The sequence below is a fragment of the Protopterus annectens genome, chromosome 4.part1, assembly GCF_019279795.1.
Source record: "Protopterus annectens isolate FY-2018-M chromosome 4.part1, PAN1.0, whole genome shotgun sequence".
Lineage (NCBI taxonomy): Eukaryota > Metazoa > Chordata > Ceratodontiformes > Protopteridae > Protopterus > Protopterus annectens.
In genome coordinates this window covers 714,392,798-714,413,286 of record NC_056734.1, presented here as the reverse complement: position 1 = coordinate 714,413,286, position 20,489 = coordinate 714,392,798, and the positions used below count along the sequence as shown (strand labels likewise).

Here is a 20,489-nt window from a genome sequence, read left to right as displayed (position 1 = left end):
CCATTCTGCCATATCTCCTTTAATTTAGTGACTACCTTATTGGACATCTGTTTAACTTGACAAACTTTAATTTTCACATAAAATTTTTTGTCATTCAACATTTCATGCATCATTCTATTGTATGCAGCTGTATTCAACACTACAATATATATACCCCTGTGTCCTAAGTTAAAGTCTAGGCAGCTTTTTAGGTAAGATGTGCTGTGGAATTGTTTGTATAATAAATTACTGACTTCTTGTCACAGGCTTGTATGTGTTTTGGAGAACACAAGTGGAAAATGTATACATGTGCAGATATATTCTGTGCTTGTGATTGTACACTATGTTATGGCAATTTTGAATTATAATTTAGATATTTTATAAATAGGTTTTCAGAAGTGTGTGTGTATATATATATATATATATATATATATATATATATATATATATATATATTTGTTTCAGACTTCTAGTCCAGTTAATGGTATGTACCCTGTGGAATGTTACTTTAAATTGAAAATGCTTGTTCACACTAGAACAATGTATTGGTTGGTTTTAATCATGTGTCCCAAGAGAGTGTATATTTAAACCAAGATCTGTTTTTAAAATGTATTAGACATCTGAAAAAGTGGGGTGACCCATGAAAGTGCTTGTGTCAAGTAAGATTTTTATACTGGATTTTACAGTCATCTCCAAGTCCTGGTGTTTTGCTTTTTGTTTTTTTTTTTAAGTGTTTAATGCTTCAGATGATGAATACATGAGAAATGGGGAATAGCTGTGTGTATTTTGCTTTGAATAAAAGTTACAAGATTTTTGATTCAGACATAATGAGAACCTGGGAGTTAGAGGTGCTGAAAAAGAAGACCTCTGACCCCTCTAACATCTCGGCACATCACCTGGAATGCTTCCTCTACAACCAAGCCATGTTGTGCTAATGGCAGAAATGGAATGTGTATGTTCCATTCCACTTCATGACCTTTATTTAGCCCAGTCTCTGGGCTGACATCAAGTAAATAACAGTCACATTCCTCTTCAACCTGCACAGTGAATGCTTCATTATTACCTTACTTTACTGTTTCAACGATCAGTCAATTACAGGGTGAGTATACTGTTCTCTATAGACTTTCATTGCTATTTTATGCCTTCCATGTGAAAACATGTTTTTCTGTAGGTCTTAACACTCCATTCCTGTCTTCAAATATAGCTGTATGCAATAGCTTTGTTCCTCCTCTTCTTGCCAAGAGCCCAAATCTACCTCCCATACTGCGGTTTTTTCCCCTCATTCTTTGGTTGTTCACGGCAGACGCTTACAATTTGTTCCTACCAGTTATGAGAATGTTAGTTAACTAAAGCAGCTTTTTGAATAGAATCCCTATTTCTTATTTTCCATTATTTTGAGTTAATGAATATCTTCTTGAGTTTCTTCATTCACTAAAGCTGTTTAATGACTTTTACTTTGCTGTAGGCTCTACTATCCTACACGCAAGCACCATTTTATTAACCCTCACTGATGACGTTTCAACTGATGCTGTGTTTTATCAAGCAGCAAGCACGTCACACTCCTTTCCGATATAATCAGCAAACTGAGATGAGGTACACTAGCATGTTTCCTCCGATACACTTGCAGCACAGAAATCCCAAAATACCAGCCATATAAATGGCACTACCGATGACATACAAGATCTAATCTAAACTTTGTACATGTTTAATCTTTGATGGATTTGTAGATTAAGAGGTTGGTGTTCAACTGTCAGAAGCACTGTGGCCACTAGATGGAGCAAAGTGAATGTCTTTGCTACAAGAACAGAGTAGTGGATTCATTCTGCCCAGTGCAAATGATTGTAAGTCAGATAGCTAAAGCACTATAGTTCTTAAGTTTCCAGACAAATGGTGTTACTCTATGTATAATACTTACTTCCACTGTACATTACATAGAAATGAAACCATATTCATCTAATAGTAAAATGGACATCTGATAGTGAATAAGTTTAAGTTTCAACAAATAATGTATGTATGAAAAAATGGTTCTGTCTTCAGTGACCAGCTAATGCCCAAATGCCTCTTTTTAAAAGATAATACAAGAGCAACAGGAAATGACTGTCAGTCACATAATATGCCTTTGCGGCTGTGGAAATCAAACCAAGATCTTCAGTATGTAGCATATTTAGTATTATTTTTCTTTTTTGTTAGGTTACAGTGCTACTTGCTTTTAACATATGTAATTCCCTGTCTTCTATAGTAACAGTGACGTATAGTACTCAATGTTTAATTATTTTCCTGAAAAATGACACCAGTGTGAAAACATTTATTAATGACAAATGTCATGTGTATTATTCAAACTTTCAGTGTATATCATAGCTGACTGAACCAGAAAAGCAGGAAAAATGTGCTTAACTTTTGAAATACCTGTATAAACGAAAACTACACAACTTCTGTATTTTCCTAGAAATGGTCTACAGGAGATATTGTAGTATCAGAATTTGGTTTTACATTAAATTCAATATAAAATATTTAACAGCATGTACTTGCAAAGCATACCTTTCAACTGTCCAGATTTTGCCTCATATTTTTGGCATGTTCTTCATAAAATATTTGTTTTTTGACAAATCACTGTGGATTGAAGTCCCTAAATAATGACTCACATTTGAGTTTCAGACTTGGTATCCTTCAGAAATTTTTAGCTAATACAAATCCAGTCATTCTAGCAACTTTCAACATTTATAAGAGCAATATTTAGAATCTGTCCCTGTTTTGGGGCCATTGCCCCCCCCCCCCAGTATTTTAGGGTTTGTCCAGATTTCCTACTCTAAGAGGTTGAGAGGTATGTTGCAAAGGAACCTAGGAACACAGGTAGTGATAATAAGAAAAAGTTTCCTGAATAGTATGTACAAAGGGGTATTATATTAGAAACTGTAAAAAAAAAAAATAACCAGAGGCTATCTGCTCTTACTTACATCCTTATAACTCCTGGAACATTCCATGAAATTTATGTTCCAATTAAATCTAGCCCTTTTAGTCCGACCCCTATTTCCTCCTTGATGTTACCACAGCTTGCAGTTGCTATTGCTTTTATTCTATTCTGTATACAAGTGAGCCACTTGACTTTGTTTGCAACTATTGCCCCTCTCTTCAGACAGTAGCAGCATCAAGTCTTCCACAAAAAAAATAAATACCTTCTTGTACTTTCCTGATCTGCACATAATGTGAGTGTCTGTGGAATGGGGAGTACCACAAATGGCTAAGGATATGAGTAGATTAAAACTGTGGGTTATCTCACATGACAGAGCAGCATAATAAATCACATTGGTGAGTTCCTTAAGAAGGCAGGGTTAACTGCTCCGGCAGAAGTGAGAGATAAATCCTTGATCACAACTCAGGTAACTGGAGTTTGATTATCAGCTCAGTAAATTAATAGACCACATGAGCTGCTACTCAAATATCTCAGGAACTTAACAGAGTTGGTCATTCTGGGAGGATGGCAGAGTAGAACTGGCCTCACATTACCATGTACCCACAGAGGAAGATTAGTAATATAGATGCATGGGGGGCTTCTCACCAAACCACTGATTGGTGGTAACCTTCACCAGGAAAGCACAAAGCATGCACCTACATGGGGAAAGAGCTGAAAGCTTCCATGATGATGTAGATCATACAGATCACTTGTCCCTTTGCTTAAGGGTCGGGGTTAAGGCCATCATAAACACCCTTGTAACTGAGGTACCAGTGATAGCACAAATAACCCCCATAGCTACTTGAATGTTGACTACCCTGGATGTCTGTTGTCCGTGTACTTCTGGGAGGCCCCCAGTGCATTTGAAAAAATGGGCAGTAGGCCTGGAAGGAGATGCTTCATAGTCAGCAGATAAGGGGCCAAAAAGGACCTATAAAATAGAAGCCATAAGAAAACAAAGAAAATGGTTCAAGCAAAAGGAACAAAGGGGCATGGAAAGACATGTGAACGTATATATATATATATATATATATATATATATATATATATATATATATATATATATATAAAATGGAACATTTTGATGGCATCCTGGACGATTCAGCACTTGTCATGGGTGTCAGATATAATCACATAGTTGTAGTTAGAGTTGCTTTGCAAATCATATGTACTAGAAAGTGTGGATAGGAACTTTTCCACAGCATTGTTATTCAAAAAAACATAGACTTTATGGATTTCATGTAGGTTGCTGCTAAGGTAGGCTGCGGTGGTGCATTGTTTAGCATTGTCACCTCACAGCAAGAGGTTCTCTGGTTTGATTCTCGGCTGGAGTGCCTTCTGTGTGAAGTCTGCATGTCCTCCCTGTGGTTGAGTGACATTTAAAGACATGTAGTTAGGTGCGTGTGTGAATGGGTGTGCCTTCTTTGAAGGTCAGGTGTCAGGCTGGCATCTTGGCACTGTAAAAATCTGCTGCCAATCATTAGCAGACTAGAGTTCGGCTGTGGTGACCCCTAACTGGGAAAAGCCAAAAGACATTAGTTATGTAGGTTGTTTCTAAAGCAGGTTTTTAAGAGACTTTAATTGAATGGTTTATAACACTATGTATGGTTCTGAAAGTTAAGGACAGTATTACTGATATGGCAGTTAAATCCTGCCTGGGGCATAGAAACTCAAAAGACACTTGATAAAGATATCAAATTCTAGTTAATTTATCTAAGGTTTTGCTAAATATGCTGTTCTTGTAGACTCAAAATGGTAGTCTTTCTCATCAGATACCTGAATTAGAAGAAAAAGAACAAAAGTGACAGTATAGCAACAATCATATAGGAACATGTAAAACAATGTCAAAAGTCATTATCCTACAATAGTAATATAAAAGTATCAAAACAAGAACTGTTGCCATAGTTCATAAGGCAGAATCTCAATGTGATGGTGCGTAGTACACAACTAGATGAAATATGTTTACAGGGGTACTATAATAAAAGCCTTAACAGCATATAAGAAGGCTACTATAATATTCAGAAATTAGCAAACAAACAAAAATAATAGGAAACAGCTTTGTTTTTGGTCTGTTCTCTTCCAGTCAAAGGAATATTGCTTTTAGCCTACCCTGTGATGATTTTATTTCTCAGGCTAGTCACTATTTAACCAGATTCTCTAATACCATGTGTTCTTATCAGGTTCTTCTGCAATATAAAAAATAGGCGGTACCATTTTAGTAGGACCTCTGACTGCCACACTAAAGTAAAATAAAAACTTCTCCTTTGGGACAAGTAAAAATGGCAGACTGCTCCTTGAAAGAGTTTCATTTAACATCTTGGCCACCTTTAAAACCCCTCCCATTTTTTTATTTATTTGTTTGTTAACCCAGTAAGTCCACTGAACACAAGTTCCCCTTTTCAGGGGAGACCTAGGAGAACTGTCTGGTTAAGTGGATTTCTTACAGTTATACTGGAGACAAAGTATGTGGTAATGTCACCAGGATCATGCTTGCCCAATTGTTTCTTCTTCCAACCTGTTTGCTTCAATGACCCTAATTCACTAAGGTGGCAGTTACCTGCTGGGATGCCTACAAGCTGTTTATTGCTTGACCCAAGTGTCTCCAGATGACTCTGCAAAGACTGAGTTTGCATCCAGAAATAGATTGCTACCAGTGCAGACAAATGTCTTGGTATCTGCCAGCAGGCCTGACATAGCTTTCTGCAGGAAATAATACGTAGTTTGGAAATAGACCAGTATCCAAATTGAGTGGCAAGAACAAGAGACCAAGGTAAGCTGGAATGTCTGAGGTCATTCTGAAAGGTCTAAAAGGACTGATTAGTCTGAATATATAATTAGATGTATTTTGTAATTAATGCCAGATCATCTTTGTTTGAAGTAACTGTAGGAAAAAGAGGGGAAGAGGTTTTATAAGCATCTCCCCTTGCCAGAAGTCTCTAAATGTCAATTGCTTGCTGGCTATCTGACTGTAAACCAGTTTCACTATGTTACCTTGAATACTAGTGCACTGAAACACACCTAGCTGAATCCTATTGCATGAAATGTTTCCTTTCACGGGTTAACTGGTGCCCTAGGCAAAAGAACTCCACGGCGCCCCCACCACATTCCCTGGTGCCCCCATCCTGGTCTACCTACAACAAATAAATACTGGAAAAGTGCTCCTGCTAGAGTGGCGCCCTAGGCGGCTGCCTAGTTGGCCTATGCCTAAGGCCGGCTATGAATGTAAACATTAGTATTCAAGAAGAAAATGGTTTCTAATAGTATTCAAGATGAAAACAGTTTCTTGCAAATGCACAGTCTTCTAACAGAAACAAGTGGCTTTACAGAGGACAAATTTGCCCTGCATCCCCATGTGAGCTCTATTTTATTTATTTTAATTTCAGTTATGTGATATATCCCCTGAGGTTACATATCTGTTTTTAGTGGTGACCTGGCCTGCAAGCACAATGAATTAAGTGATATACTCAAACACAGATTTTGAGGATGCTAGGCTTTTTATATTGAAAGCCATGCTGTCAGTTTTGTATCTCATTGCCTTAACCACTGCACTATACTGTGTGAACGGAGGAAACAACAGACAATGAAATGTAGTTAACAGTATTGACTACCACAAGAGCTGCAATAAATCCATACATTTACAGAAGGCAAAGATCAAATATTGCAGGACTAGTATTTGGGCATATTGAACCATGGTGCTGTTCTAAACTTTGTGTGTCCAGCCAGCTAAACCCCTTGATTCTTAGTATTAGACATTTTCCATGGCCAGTCTACTACTGCAGAAGGAAAAGTCCATTAACAGTAGTGCTGGGCTTGGAACTGCACCTAGAACAGATGGAGGGACATTGATTTATAGTTCTGGTTATGCATAGTGAAGTTGCATAAAGGTGTTCCAAGAGTAACAGTTAAACATGGGTGCACCACAACAGCATGATGGTTCCTAATCATGTTATTTTTTCTCTACATGAGCTTTACCTCTATACCTGTAGACTGCCACGCTGATTTCAGTTCACCATTTGTTTCCTTTCCACATGTTGATTGCTAGAGTGAGAGCTATTCCCTGATGACCTGTTATCTGGGCAGCCAGAAAGAGGAAAGATTTCCCCCAGCCTGCCATGACTCCTGCTACCAGCTCAGTGTCTTCTTTTTCCAAAGGTCACGCCTATGTGCCCATGTGCACTTCTATATGTGGTCAGAGTGTACCTTCAGTTTGTCAGTGCTCATACTTTGTGGATGAATACACCTCCATGCTGCCTTGTGCATTTCAAGCCCTTAATTGTTTGTATGCAGGTGGCAATACAGCGAACTGAAACTGTCATCCATCCCCTCAAAATAGTTAAACCAGTGTTGACCTTTATTATCCCATCCTCTCCTCCATCTTCCTTGCAGAATATTTAAGTCAGGGGAAGCCACTGCAAGGGAATTATGCTTCTTGTTTCATGAATCCAGCTCTCTAATTATGCTACCTTAGTTACGGTTTTCAGGGAATGCCCCTCCCCCAGCTCCCTTGCACATTACTGCACAAATTTTTGGTTGGGAGAACTTAAGAGGCACAACCCATGTTTAGAATATATGAAAGAGAGTAGCATAACTAAACTCTGCAAATACTAAGTGAATGACACCTACACTTGGTATAGTAAACTAGGATTTAGAGATAGTTAATTAAATAAGTAACGAGCATCTTATAGAATTAACCTCTTATTTGTAGGGGATGGGCTGGGTCTTTGCAGAGAATATTTGACACAAACTCAAGGCTGCAGACTGTTTGAGGCTTCTATTGGTTAAAAATGAAGTATCTGCATTAAGGTGAGCTGGAATTTACATACCCATAGTGTACTGTCCCAGGAGATCCTAGCAGAAGCCCAACAGCAGAAAAAAGTCTGGTATGATAGGAGTTCTAGAGAGAGTATGCTGTGAGGCAGCAGGTTATGTTTCTCATTCCTGTCAGATACAATAAGCTGCAGGCAGCTTGGGAGGGACCTTTCAAGGTGGTAAGGAAGGTCAGCAATGTTAACTATATGGTAGAACAACTAAGCAGGAGGTAGGGGCATAAATTGTACCATGTTAACATGATGAAACCTTACAGTGATAGGGAGGCCCTGGTGCTAAGTATTTGCAGTAAGAGGCAGGAGGAGTCTGAGGGGTATCTATGGCTAAAGGGAGCCAGCCAGTAAAATCCCAAATTACTGTGGTGGAGCCTAAGGTTGCAGGCATATGATAGGACAGTGCAGCACTGTACTGGGATCATCAATGCTAAGGCAGCTGGAATCTCAAGATAGGGAATGGGGTAAGGTATTCCAAGATAGGCTCATCCCTCTCAAGCAATGTTTCTCAAGGGTTACTTGAAAAACTAACTTGAGTCTTCAGTGGGGGAGAAATGTCACAAAAGGAGATACTGCCAGCTAAGATATCTGGAATTTTGTAAATAATTATATGTTACTTGTGAATATCAACATGATTCATATAAGATGTGTGTGCTACAGATGTATTAGAGCTGTATGCCATATAAGATGGTTTGTACAGACATGTGTGCTGAAGAGGTATTTTACAAAGTGCTGTTTGAAATGTATCCACAATGTACCCTACTGGAAAAGAACAGAAATGTATATACACTATTGTAACTGTTTAAATGTATATATTTTAACAGGGGAAACTGGAACACAGGAGGTTAACTTGCAAAATGTCAGAAAAATAGTTGAAATTAAATTGCTTTTTGGCTGGCCATAAAAAAGATTTCAGTTTCATTGCAGCAGGAGATATAACATCTGTACTAGAGAAGTTTTCTGTATTGTCTTTAAATGTGGAGGAATGTAAATTATTTTACAAATTCCACCATTTGCGAAAAGATCTGAGGTGTACGTATTTTTACAGGTGGATGCTAAATACTGCTAGCTTTCAGCAGCAGTGGTTTTACTTGGGATAGCTTTCAGCAGCAGTGGTTTCACTTGGGAGAGAGTCAGATGACAAGAAATGATGTCATTCTGCAAGCTATCACAGCAGTAATATTTGATATATTAATTTGGGAAGTCTCTGAGAGAGATAGCATTCTGTATTTTGTCTTTGACCTGACAGCATCAAGATCCACTCACCACATCTGTCTTGCTTGATCTGAAATAAGTGTACTAGGGTACAGTATAATTCTTTTAGATATAGTCAGAAATATAGCAAAGCTTAGCTTACATATTTTTCTTTATTCATTTGAGACTGTCCTGCAATGTTGTTTTAAATATTTCCTGTGATTTTGAACTCTGATATCACTATACATATATATTTAGTATTGTATTGTTCTTTTATTATTTATTATTAAATATATTTAACTACTTCATTGTGGCTGATCTTTGTGAGACATATTTAAGTTCTGAGAGTACTTGAATATTTATTTGGTGACACTTTGTAGGCCACTCCTAATAACCTTGCCCTTGGTCAAACTACCATTTGTATTAACAGTAAAATTACACAGTAAGATTAGACACTCTTTGTTAAGGGCCTTAAAGTAGTTGATAAGGTGTGACTGGTGGCAGGGGAACTACCTTATAGTTTGTGCATAAGGGGCTATGGCTAGTAATCCTGTGCCAGCCTTTCCCAGGTGTGTGTGTTTATATAAATCAAACCTCAAAGAGTGTGTGTGTCAGCTACTTGAGCAGGGACACAAAGCACTGTTTGGACAGAGAGAGTGTTGGAGGTCTTGGCTTGGTCACTCAGCTGAGATCTCAATTCTATAGCTGTGCGAGTCTGACTGGGTATCTGGAGAAAGAGGGAGAAACCAGCCCTGGACTGACTGTGGTCTATGTGTGCTCTTAAGGGAAATTACACTTGATGCAGAGAGCTGCATTTAGAAATACTATGTGTACTTGTCATCCTCCCAATGTATGTCCCCCACTGGTGCTAGTGGTGAGGATTGAGGCTCCTTGATTACTGGACCAGAGGTGGGGCATCACAGTCAGATTAATATTTAAATTAAAGACTAAAGTATAGTTCTAATACACTGATTCTACACTTAGATTAGCCTCACACAACTTCTAAGATGATGTAGCTATGTTCTTGGCTTAATTAATGTTCTTTGTAATAGACTGTGATATGTTCTTAGTTTAGGATCACTATCATTCTAATACACTGTGTGTGGTTATAGCCAGTGCAGGAATGGACAGAGATTGGATGCTTCTGCTATAAAACTTTATAGACCTCACATGCAGGTATACGTCTCAACTGTGCTTTATTTATTTTATTATTCTCAAAATATATATATATATATACATACATTTATATATGGGGGAGCTAAATTTAATCAAATCCCCCTTTGGTTAACATCTGTGTAGTCGAAGAAACTTAGTCAACTACACGGATGGTTGCTAAGTCTATAAGATCCCACAATACTCAGGGTAGGGATATATGGTCTTGACCTGAAATTGTGCAATCTCAGGATTAATATATATAATTAACACGAGTTGTGATGATGATACCCCCCCCACACGGGGGGTGTGGGGTTGATTGCTCCTCTGCAAAAATTATGTTTAAGTTTTTTTTTTTTAAGTTTATTTTGTATGCACTAAGTTCGACATTTTCAAAGTCATCTTTTTATGGTTGACCTTATGAACATTGATATTTGGGTCATTTGTTCTTTTTCAGTAGGCCTACATATATATATATATATATATATATATATATATATATATATATATACACACACACACACACACACACACATATATATATATATATATATATATATATATATATATAGATATATATATATATATATATATATATACACATATACATATATATATATATATATATATATATATATATACACACACACACACACACATATATATATATATATATATATATATATATATATATATACACACACACACACACATATATACAGATATATATATATATATATATATATATATATATATATATATATATATATATATATATATATATATACACACACACACCCAAGCCACTATAAACACCAAACCATATAAAAAAACAAACAGGACACCGGAACTAAAGCTAAAACCACTTATGTGTACTGTTTATTGAGCGCTTTCGTTCCAAATATACAAGACTTCATCAGAATAAAGCAGAATAACTAGCAACCACATTAAGTACCCTATACAAAGCCAACTGATTGGATAGACAATTAACATGTTTTTAAATACTTCACAATTACAAAGCAAAAAACACTGCCAACCATTCCAACATTAAAAGTATAATAAAGCACAAAAATAACCTGCACTATCATACATGTGTACATAAGTACTAAGAAGGACATTTACATTTCTGAAGAAGCTTTTAATTTTAAATGCTAATAGAATATTGATTATTAAGCTCTGGGAAAACAATGGCATTAGTTCTAAGCTGCCATTGTAGTTCCTTCATCTTTAAGAATTCATTCACAGAACCACTCCTTTGTCCAAGATCGACATGGTCTATAATGATGAATTTAAAAGAATGTTGTTCAAACTTTTCAAGATGTCTAACAAGAGTATTGCTATGGTCTTTCTTTTTAATGCTATAATTATGTTGGTGCATCCTGGTTTTAAAATTCCTGGTTGTCTTCCCCACATAAAATGCCAAACAATTTTGACATAATGCTACACAGACCACATGTTTTGTATTGCAACTGTATTTTTTCTTTAACCGAATAGATCCAAAATGAGGGAGTAATACAGATTCACCTTCCCGGACATATTTGCACTGGGTACATTGTCCACATTTTATCATTTTCCCATTAGAATACTCAGTGCTGTCCCTCTCACCCATGTTTTTTATACAAGTGTCTTTTTTATAGACAATCCTCGGGGTGTGTCCTACAATTCTAGTATAATCTGGGTCTGTAGAAAAACGCACCAATTTTTCTCTATAATGGCCCTGATATCATTAAGGTCACTATTAAAGGTCAAAATACATGCCCTACCAAAAATTTGATTTTCATTACTTCCCTCAAGATTAAAGGGCACCACTGGAGAGTTATTCCTGGTACCCAATAATGGAGCCAAATGACTATTAAACCTTTTAAAAATAACCTCCTGAAAAATGCTGTTTAAAAAAGTTTTGGATATTCCCTCTTCTGAAACATAGCTTTTAAAATCCTACATTCCTTCTGAAAATCACTATCATCTGATACCATCCTAGCTAGATGGACACATTGGCCTTTCACTAATGATTGTTTTCAGGTGACAAGGGTGACAACTTGTATAGTGTTGCAACATATTAGAGTATGTTCGTTTTCTACAGATATTAAATTCAAATCTTCCTTTTTGTCTATTCTCAGAAATGTTCACATCTAAGTAGTTGATAAAGTCATCAGACATAGTCAGCGAACCTCAGGAATTAGGGGGCAGTATGGAGGCAGTTAAAGAACTCTTCCAACCTAGCTCTAGTGCCAGTCCAGAAAATAATTATGTCATCCAAAAATCTTGCACAGAATGGCCATGACTTCACATAATCAGATTTGAAGACATAATTAAGTTCCCAGTAGGCCTACACTATTCTGGCAAAAATGGGGGCACATGCTGCCCCCATAGCTACTCCCTTACTTTGCCTAAATAGCAGATGTTCAAAAACTATGAAGTTGTTCTCTAATACTAACTCTATTAATGTCCTGAGTGTTAACACTTTATTGTGATTTAGGTTCAAATTTGTACAGAGATATTCATAAAACCATTCAGTTTCAGTGTTGTGAGGTATGACAGAAAAAAGATCCATAACATCTATAGCAACAAAAATAAGATTGTCACTATAAAGTTCATTAGTCACCCTAGATAACAAGTCCCAAGAATCTTTTAAAAAAGAAGGATGTTGACATAATATATTCTTAGTGTAATAGTCAATAAACTGTGCTGTAAAAAAGTTTTTGAGGCCCTCGCATTCACAATTGGTCTGAAAAGGGGATCAAATAGATCCTTGTGCATTTTTGGTATACCAAAAATAACAGGCGTTTTTGGATATTTTACCTTTAAGAAGTTATATTCAGAAGGGGAAATGTGATCATTAATAAGTCCTCCAAAATTAAATCAATTTTATGATGTGCAATATTCATTTCATTGATACTAGACTCCTCATATATGTCTGTAAATAATAAAGTGAACATTTTGTTACTATAATCATTCTTATTCATCATCCTCCCTCTTTTATCTGGCTTCATGATCCATAAGATGACATTATTACAAATCTGTTTCAATAATATAGCTTCATTCCTAGTCAAATTCCAAATGCCAGGACCTAGTTTAGCATTAAGGAGCCTCTGAATTTCGGTCTCACATATCTTCTTAAAGACCGAGGCCACTGGTAAAAGTGGAGGGTTAAAGGAACTAGATTTTTTATATCCAGAGTGCTCAGTATTATGATCATCAGAGCCATTAAAATAAAAAGCCAAATTTAACTTTCTAGAAAATAACTTAAGCTTAATTAACACTTCATCACATCTTGACCTCCTAGCAGGGACAAAGGTAAAACTTTTTCAAATAACTTGACACAAACTTCAGAAATAGGTTCATCACTAAAGTTGTAAATCTTAAAATCACCATCCTTGTTAACAATATTACACATACTTTGATTATTTGTGCAAATGCCACCACAATTACCATTTGCTCATTTTATTGATTGTAATAGACATTGCCTCATCCCCTCCCTCTCCCCCTCCCTCTCCCCCCCTCACAGCACCTCCCTGACCCTTTGGAAAAAACTGTGTGTTTAATTGCCTTTTGGCTTGATTGTCTACCCCCTGGTTCCTCATTCTCTCGGACCTCCTCAGTGGGGTATGTACTAAAGGGTCTGCTATTTCTGAATAACTTGCATCATGATTTCCACTTCCATTATAAACAATAGACACAGGTTCAGAAACTGAAATGTTAGATTGTTGTCGACTGAGGGGGGATGGTGGGTAGGCAATCCCATTTTCATATTCTCTCTTCTCCCTAATTAACTTTTTAACTGTCTTGTTCATAGGTTGGTACTAGGCTATCAGCCCTAAGGCCTATACAAGCCTATCCATAACAGTTCCCTGGCTATTTCTTCCCACAATGTTTACTTCCCTGGACCCCTGTGTAGCAGGGTGACTAACGTGATCCCCGGGGTGAATTTTCTATCTCCCATCCAATCATCAAGGTTCCTTTTGAAGAGGGCCAAAGAGGTGCTCTGCTTGACATGTATGGGCAGTCTATTCCAGAGTCTGGGGAGTCTCTGGGTCAGGAACCTATCCCTCCAGCATGTTTTGTTCATTGTGATGACAAGGTTTAGATCTCTGGAGCTTGTGTCTCTGAGGGATTGGGATTTCTTTAAGTGTAGCATGTCCAACAGCTCTGGTCTTTTAGTTCCACAATCAAATGGTCAACCTTATTAAATAAATTAAAAGAAATGTCCTTTTTACACTCAAATAACTGGTCCAAATGCAATGACCTGTATAGTTTAGCAAAGTCTCATTTAATACAATATATTTTTTTTTATTGTCTCTTATAAGTACCTGAAGTAGCTTGCATCCATGTTTGTTAAATAGCATCAGCAACTTGCGATGTAATTCCGTATCCCTCCCCAGTCAGGAGGGTTATTTCCACATCCTAAGACATCCTGTTTGTTTTTTTACATGGTTTGGTGTTTATAGTGTCTTGCGTGTCTATTAGTTTGTGGAATTATAGAAGGAGCTGAGGGAGTGAACCACTTTACACCCAGTGATTTAAATGCTTCATTCTTTGACCTACAAAAGTTTGTTGGTAACTTAACCACACTTGTTCTGCAACTGTTGCAATGAGTCTCTAATATTACATCAGTTAGAGAGTTTCCTGAGCAACCACATAGCTGCCATGTCTTAAATTCGCAACTTTATAGCCCAGATATGGATTTTAGCTCCAGTGGAGTTACTCTGGCACAAAGATTGCATGTTAATCTGAATAGCCAATTGGGGCTCACGAACACTATGAGTGGCAACCATGATAGACCAGCAGTGGATCGAACATCGTATAATGGTAACCTCTCCCTTAAGGAATGGTTAGAAGACTCTGCAGGTTGGCATTTTAAAGATTTTACTCAAATAGAGTGTCTGGGAACAGTAGATAATTAAAGGCACTTGAAGATGCCGTTTTAACATTTAGGTGACTTCAATTGGAAAACAGCTACTTGCAGGACTGTATACATGTGGAATGTATACCTAAGGGTTTTAGGATAATTCCAAGGCTGCGGGTTCAATCCCTATAAAGGATAGATTTTACTCAGTGCCATACAGGCTCCTTAGGGGTGATAGCTACTTATTCTGTGTTATAAATGACCAGGCACTATTTCAAATCTTTCACATTAAAAGAACCAGTGGTAAAGCAAGCACCCACTCTAGAGACCTAAACCTATACTACCACATTAATAACACCAGATGGTGTGGCAGATACCTAACTCAACATAGCCCCTCTTTTTGGGAATAAGCTGCCTTTACCTGTCAAGAAGATTACTTCCATAGCAACCTTTAAAACCAGTCTGATAGATGACTGATAATTTTCACTAGGGTTATGTGACAAAAGTCTGCTTAATGGGGGACATTGTTAGTTTCCCACCACTATTGGGTGATATGGCCATGCTTCTTGATGACCTTCTTGGCCAGAAGTTTATTAAGAGCCTGTGAACCTGACAACCAGTATAATCTGGTTACATATACCTAGAAATCTAGTTCCATTATTTATGTCTTCAAGCTGCATCTCAGGTCTGCTGAGCTGACAGTGTTCCATAACAGTCATACCATGGGTAATAATACCATGGGTAATACCTTTGACTTAGGTAGACCATTCTGGATTTGCACAACTGGCGAGTCCCTGATAGTGTCCTTTAGTAAAGAATAACCAATTTCACCACCTGTAATGTGTACTGAACATAAATAGGTATGTTCTGCATTTCTGTCGAAAATATCTCCTGAAACATATGAATGACATCAGTCACATTTGTAATGCTTATAGCTTTTAAAATTTAGTTCTAGTCTTTTTATGTATTGTAGCCAGGGGATGAACAATTCTAGTGAGGATTTTTCCTCTGTCTAAGATACTGTTATGCAGACTGACCATCTCAGAGTCACTGTTGAGAAGGCCTGGCTTCATGGACTACTTCTGGTGTTTTCATGATGTATATATTTTATGTTTGCATGAGCTGCCCTATTGTCCATCATTGAAGAAACAAGTCATTTTGCACACTGTACTGTATTGTACTACACTAACCCTTTGATTTTTGGCTAAACATTTAGTATATAGCATTCTCCATGCACTCAGAAAGTGGTCAGCTTTGAACTCTCCTTGCAACATTTCTGCAACTGACTTACATCTGGGATTTCTTTGATGTCATTTTTTTTAAGAATAACACTCCTCCCACCACCTGTGACCTTTATAATTCATTACTCCTTGTACAAATGCAATAACTAGAAAATAATTCTCAGTATGGATTTGCTATGACTTTTTCAGTGCTAGCTGAACTTTGAAACTGAACACTGTATTTCAGATTTTATATACTTATTCTTTAAATTATTTTTTATCTCTGCTGTACCTGTATGTCCCCATTTTTTGCAGCTATATGAAGAGCAGTCCGGTCATTATTCTCCTTGGCGTCAACATTAACTTTCCTTTGTAAAAGGTACTCCGTAACTTGGTGATTTTCTGATAATACAGAAAGATGCAGTGGGACCATGCCTGTATTAGTCTTAGCTTCCGCTGATGCTGCATTAGACAATAGCAGTTCAGCCATATTTGTGCAGCCCTGTAGCATTGACCAGTGTAGTGGGGTCCACTTATTGCTATCCTTAATATCGACTTGGGCTTTGTACTTCAGTAATAAGCGAACAGTATGCACATGTCCATTGCCTGCAGCCAAATGCAGTGGCGATTCCCCTGAGTAATTCAGAAGGTCAGGATGGGCACCACTTTGCAGCAGATACTCCACTGTTTGCCCATGGCCATTCCAAGCTGCCCTGTGTAGTGGGGTATAGTTGCAGAAGTCTCTGAAGTTAAGGGTAGCTCCTTTTTGAAGCAAGTACTTTACCAAAGGGAGATTTCCTCGGCAGGCAGCACTGTGCAATGGAGACCAGCCCATAGTGTTCCTATAAATAAAATAAATGACAAAAGAATTATATTAAATGGTGGGTGTATTGAGGGTAGCATGTTAGAGATAATTGTGCTGGTATGATTCTTAAGCTTTAGCTTTCAGATTTATGTTAACATTTTTTTCAGTCTTGTCTGCTTCTAGTCAAACACTTTAGAGCAGGGTCTGGCAAGCTTTACTGACTACAGTGCCAATAACTTTAACTTCTACTCTAGCAAGATATTCAAGTGCCAGGCAGGCAAACTGCAGGGGAGATATATGGGAATATGTGATACTTTGATGTAAAGAAATATTTAAAATAAATCAATTGTACCTGCCATTAATCAGTGCAATAAATATGCTCAGTTTTGTAAGAAATTCTGTCACAAATGTTAAAAAGTAAGACTATGATGTCACTCAAGCTGGTCCATTGGGTACTGCCACATGAAATGTGCCTGAGTGCCACTCTTCAGTATTAGTGGCAAGGATTGTCTAACCTGGGCTTACTAAGTATATTCCCACTTCTTTATTCTTTCTGTGGATGTAATCATACAATATATTTTGCATTTTTATAATTTATTTTATTTCAGTGGCCTACTAAATATCATTTGTGGAAATTAAATTTTACTAACTAAAATTATTTATTTTTCCTTTATGTTTCATTTTATATGTTCAAGACTTAGTTTTATGTTAAAACACCTGCTTCTTACTTGTGCAATGTTTAGAGGGTTTTGAGAAGCACTGAAAACACATTTATGTTCCCTTTTGTTATACCCTTATATCCTCACATAAGATTATCATTTTCTTTATTCCCTTCCATGGTCCAATTAAGAACTTTCTCATGTAACATGTCTAGTACCTTCCAAAATATAATGCATATTTTTCATATGTAAACCCTTCTATACACCTTGCATGTGCTTTTTCTCTGACATTTTATTAAAATGTCTTTGCTGTTTCTTACCTTAAACACTGCTCTGATAACAACCAGGTCACTTTAGAGTACAACTTTAGTCTTAATGCCAGGGGTTGTACCCCTTTATATTTGGTTGCTTATTTGTCTCTGTATTTATGACAACCCCTGCTATACACAATACAAATAACACATGAAGCATCTCTTTCTCTCTCTCTATCTTTCAGCTTTTCCCGGTTAGGGGTTGCCACAGTGGATCACCTTGTCCTCTCATGATTGGCAGTGGAGTTTTACAGTGTCAACTTGCCAGACCGGCACCCAACCTTCCACAGAAGGCACACACATGCACACACTCATGCCTAGGGCCAATTATAGCATGTCCAGTCCACTTGCAGCATATCTTTGGGGATGTGGGAGGAAACTGGAACTCCCAGAGGAAAGCCACACGACTGCAGGGAGGACATGCAGGCTCCACACAGAAGACACCCCAGCTGAAGATCGAACCAGAGACCCTCTTGCTGTGAGGAGACAACACTAACCGCTGCACCACCACAGCCATCTTCATGTGTTAAAAATAACACATGGAGCATGTTTAGCTTAATTTTGTTTATTTATTTATTTGTTTGTTCACTGGGTAATTGAACTGGATGTGTCTCTTTTTAGGGGTGACCTGGATGTGTCTCTTTTTAGGGTTGACCTCGAAGCATGGCATGGTTAACTGACTGGCAAAGTGTCACTAGCAGGTAAATGAAAGCATAGGGAATCAAACCCTACAACTCATTACCAGCTCATAGACTTAATCCTCTTCACTAATTACCAACAAATTTGAATGTAGTGTAATGATAAATGCACTGTGTATGCTCTTATGAATTAAACTGTGCCTAGAAAGCATGCCATATTGTGCGCAGCCCATTCTACTAATCAATAAAAAGTTCATATTCTAGTTACTGATTTTGATGTTGAGTGTTCTGCCATGTGCAATCACTGTCTCTGTATTCTGCTGAGGCACCCAGTATGAGTGGATGCTGCTCAAATGGATCTAGTAAACTAAGAGTAACTAAGTAAATAAATAAAAGTCATGTTACTCTGAATGCTGTGGACCACCCTATGTAATTTATTACTTTCTGCAAGAAGGAACCAGATGGTGATGTGATTAATCCAGACCTAAGGGACTGCTAATGAAAAGACAAGGAAAAAACTTACTGACAGTCAACAGTAACTCCATGGCTAAAGATGTTTTTGACCTCTTCTAAGGCATCATCCCAGACAGCTTTGTGTAACATGTCTCCTTTATTCTCCAGTGTCTCGGATACCAGTGAACGTAAACGAGGACACCTGTCCAGCTGCCACTGCTTTGGGGTGACATGTTTCCTGATTTTCTTTTCAGAGCTTGATAAGGACAAATAATCATGGAATTCCATTAGCTGCCAAGCTATTTCTGAAGATGAACTCATGGCTCAGTAAAAAAACACTCTCACTACTTGTATTAGACGAGGCACAGTTGTAAATGATCTTCTGCAAAAAGTATCCTTGGAAGAAAATGCCTCTTGAATACAACAATGCTCATGTTTGTGGTTGTCTAGGAGATGGTATTCTGACTCAAGTTATCCCCCCCCCCCCCAAGGCATTTATAAACTGTTCTTCTGTTTTTGTTTTGGAATCTGTCCACCATCCAGGCAAATTGTAAAAAGACTGTGTATAAGAACTTATTTGACCTTGTGAAAAAAGAAAAGTGAACTCTAGAGAAAAAAAACAGTATCAAGTTGCTATATCTGTCAAGAGAAGGTTGGCTGTCTTCTCATATGTTGAAAGATACATTGTTTCCATGAATTATGCTTCAGGTTAAGTGCACAGTAAATCTGATATGTAACTTTCTTAGAATAGAGTAAGAAGAAAGGAAGAGGTTTTGTGAGAGAATGTTAGTTGTTGACTACCACTGTTTTACTGACATAGACAATAAAATAAAAACTAGATTAAATAAACAGTATGTACTTGCAGGGACTCCCTTTATGAATTTGAATAATGTTGCAATTATTTGTGCTATGCATTGTATTAAAAGTCATAGAACAATCAAAGGAAAAATAGTGAATCATTGTTTTTAAATATGTCAATGATGGTAAACAAAACAAAAAAAAAAAACAGTAACATTACTTGTAGGAACACAAAAATGCTGTAAAAAATTAGACAAGAAGAGTTTGGACCCTTTTACTATGATTATCAGGATTTAAAGCCTGTCAGATTTCCATTCAAATGAAGTGATGGTCTGAAATAGAACACAGTTTGTGTGTTGCGTTAGTCCGTTAGTGAGTAGTGAATGCAGATGTACTGCTCAAAGCAGGGTACTGTTGTACCATGCACAGTGAATCCAAGGGATGGGGTACATATATACTGTGGGGAATGGGGCATCACAGCCATTGGTGCACAGTGCTACACTGTGCTACATTTCAGAGGTGTAAGTAAGAATCTCAGATGTATACACCAAGTCTTATGCAGCTATCACCTACCAGGTGTCCTCATATGATTTTGAAATGAGACCAATAATTCAATTAATCAGGTGATTGACACTTACTTTTTGGTGAAATGTATGTTCGATGG

At 37.3% G+C, this 20,489-nt stretch overlaps 1 protein-coding gene across 1 annotated transcript in view; it reads right to left on the bottom strand.

Moving 5' to 3' along the window:
* The window catches only part of LOC122801406 (ankyrin repeat domain-containing protein 65-like), a 230,830-nt gene extending 211,447 nt beyond the window's left edge, over positions 1-19,383 (bottom strand). Inside the window, exons 1-2 of the mRNA XM_044070923.1 lie at positions 19,098-19,383; positions 16,454-17,003 (exon numbers count right to left, since the gene is read on the bottom strand). Of these exons, the coding sequence (XP_043926858.1) occupies positions 16,454-17,003; positions 19,098-19,348 (801 nt within the window). The 5' untranslated portion in view covers positions 19,349-19,383. The remainder of the gene's footprint in view (positions 1-16,453; positions 17,004-19,097) is intronic.
* Positions 19,384-20,489: the final 1,106 nt, after the last annotated feature.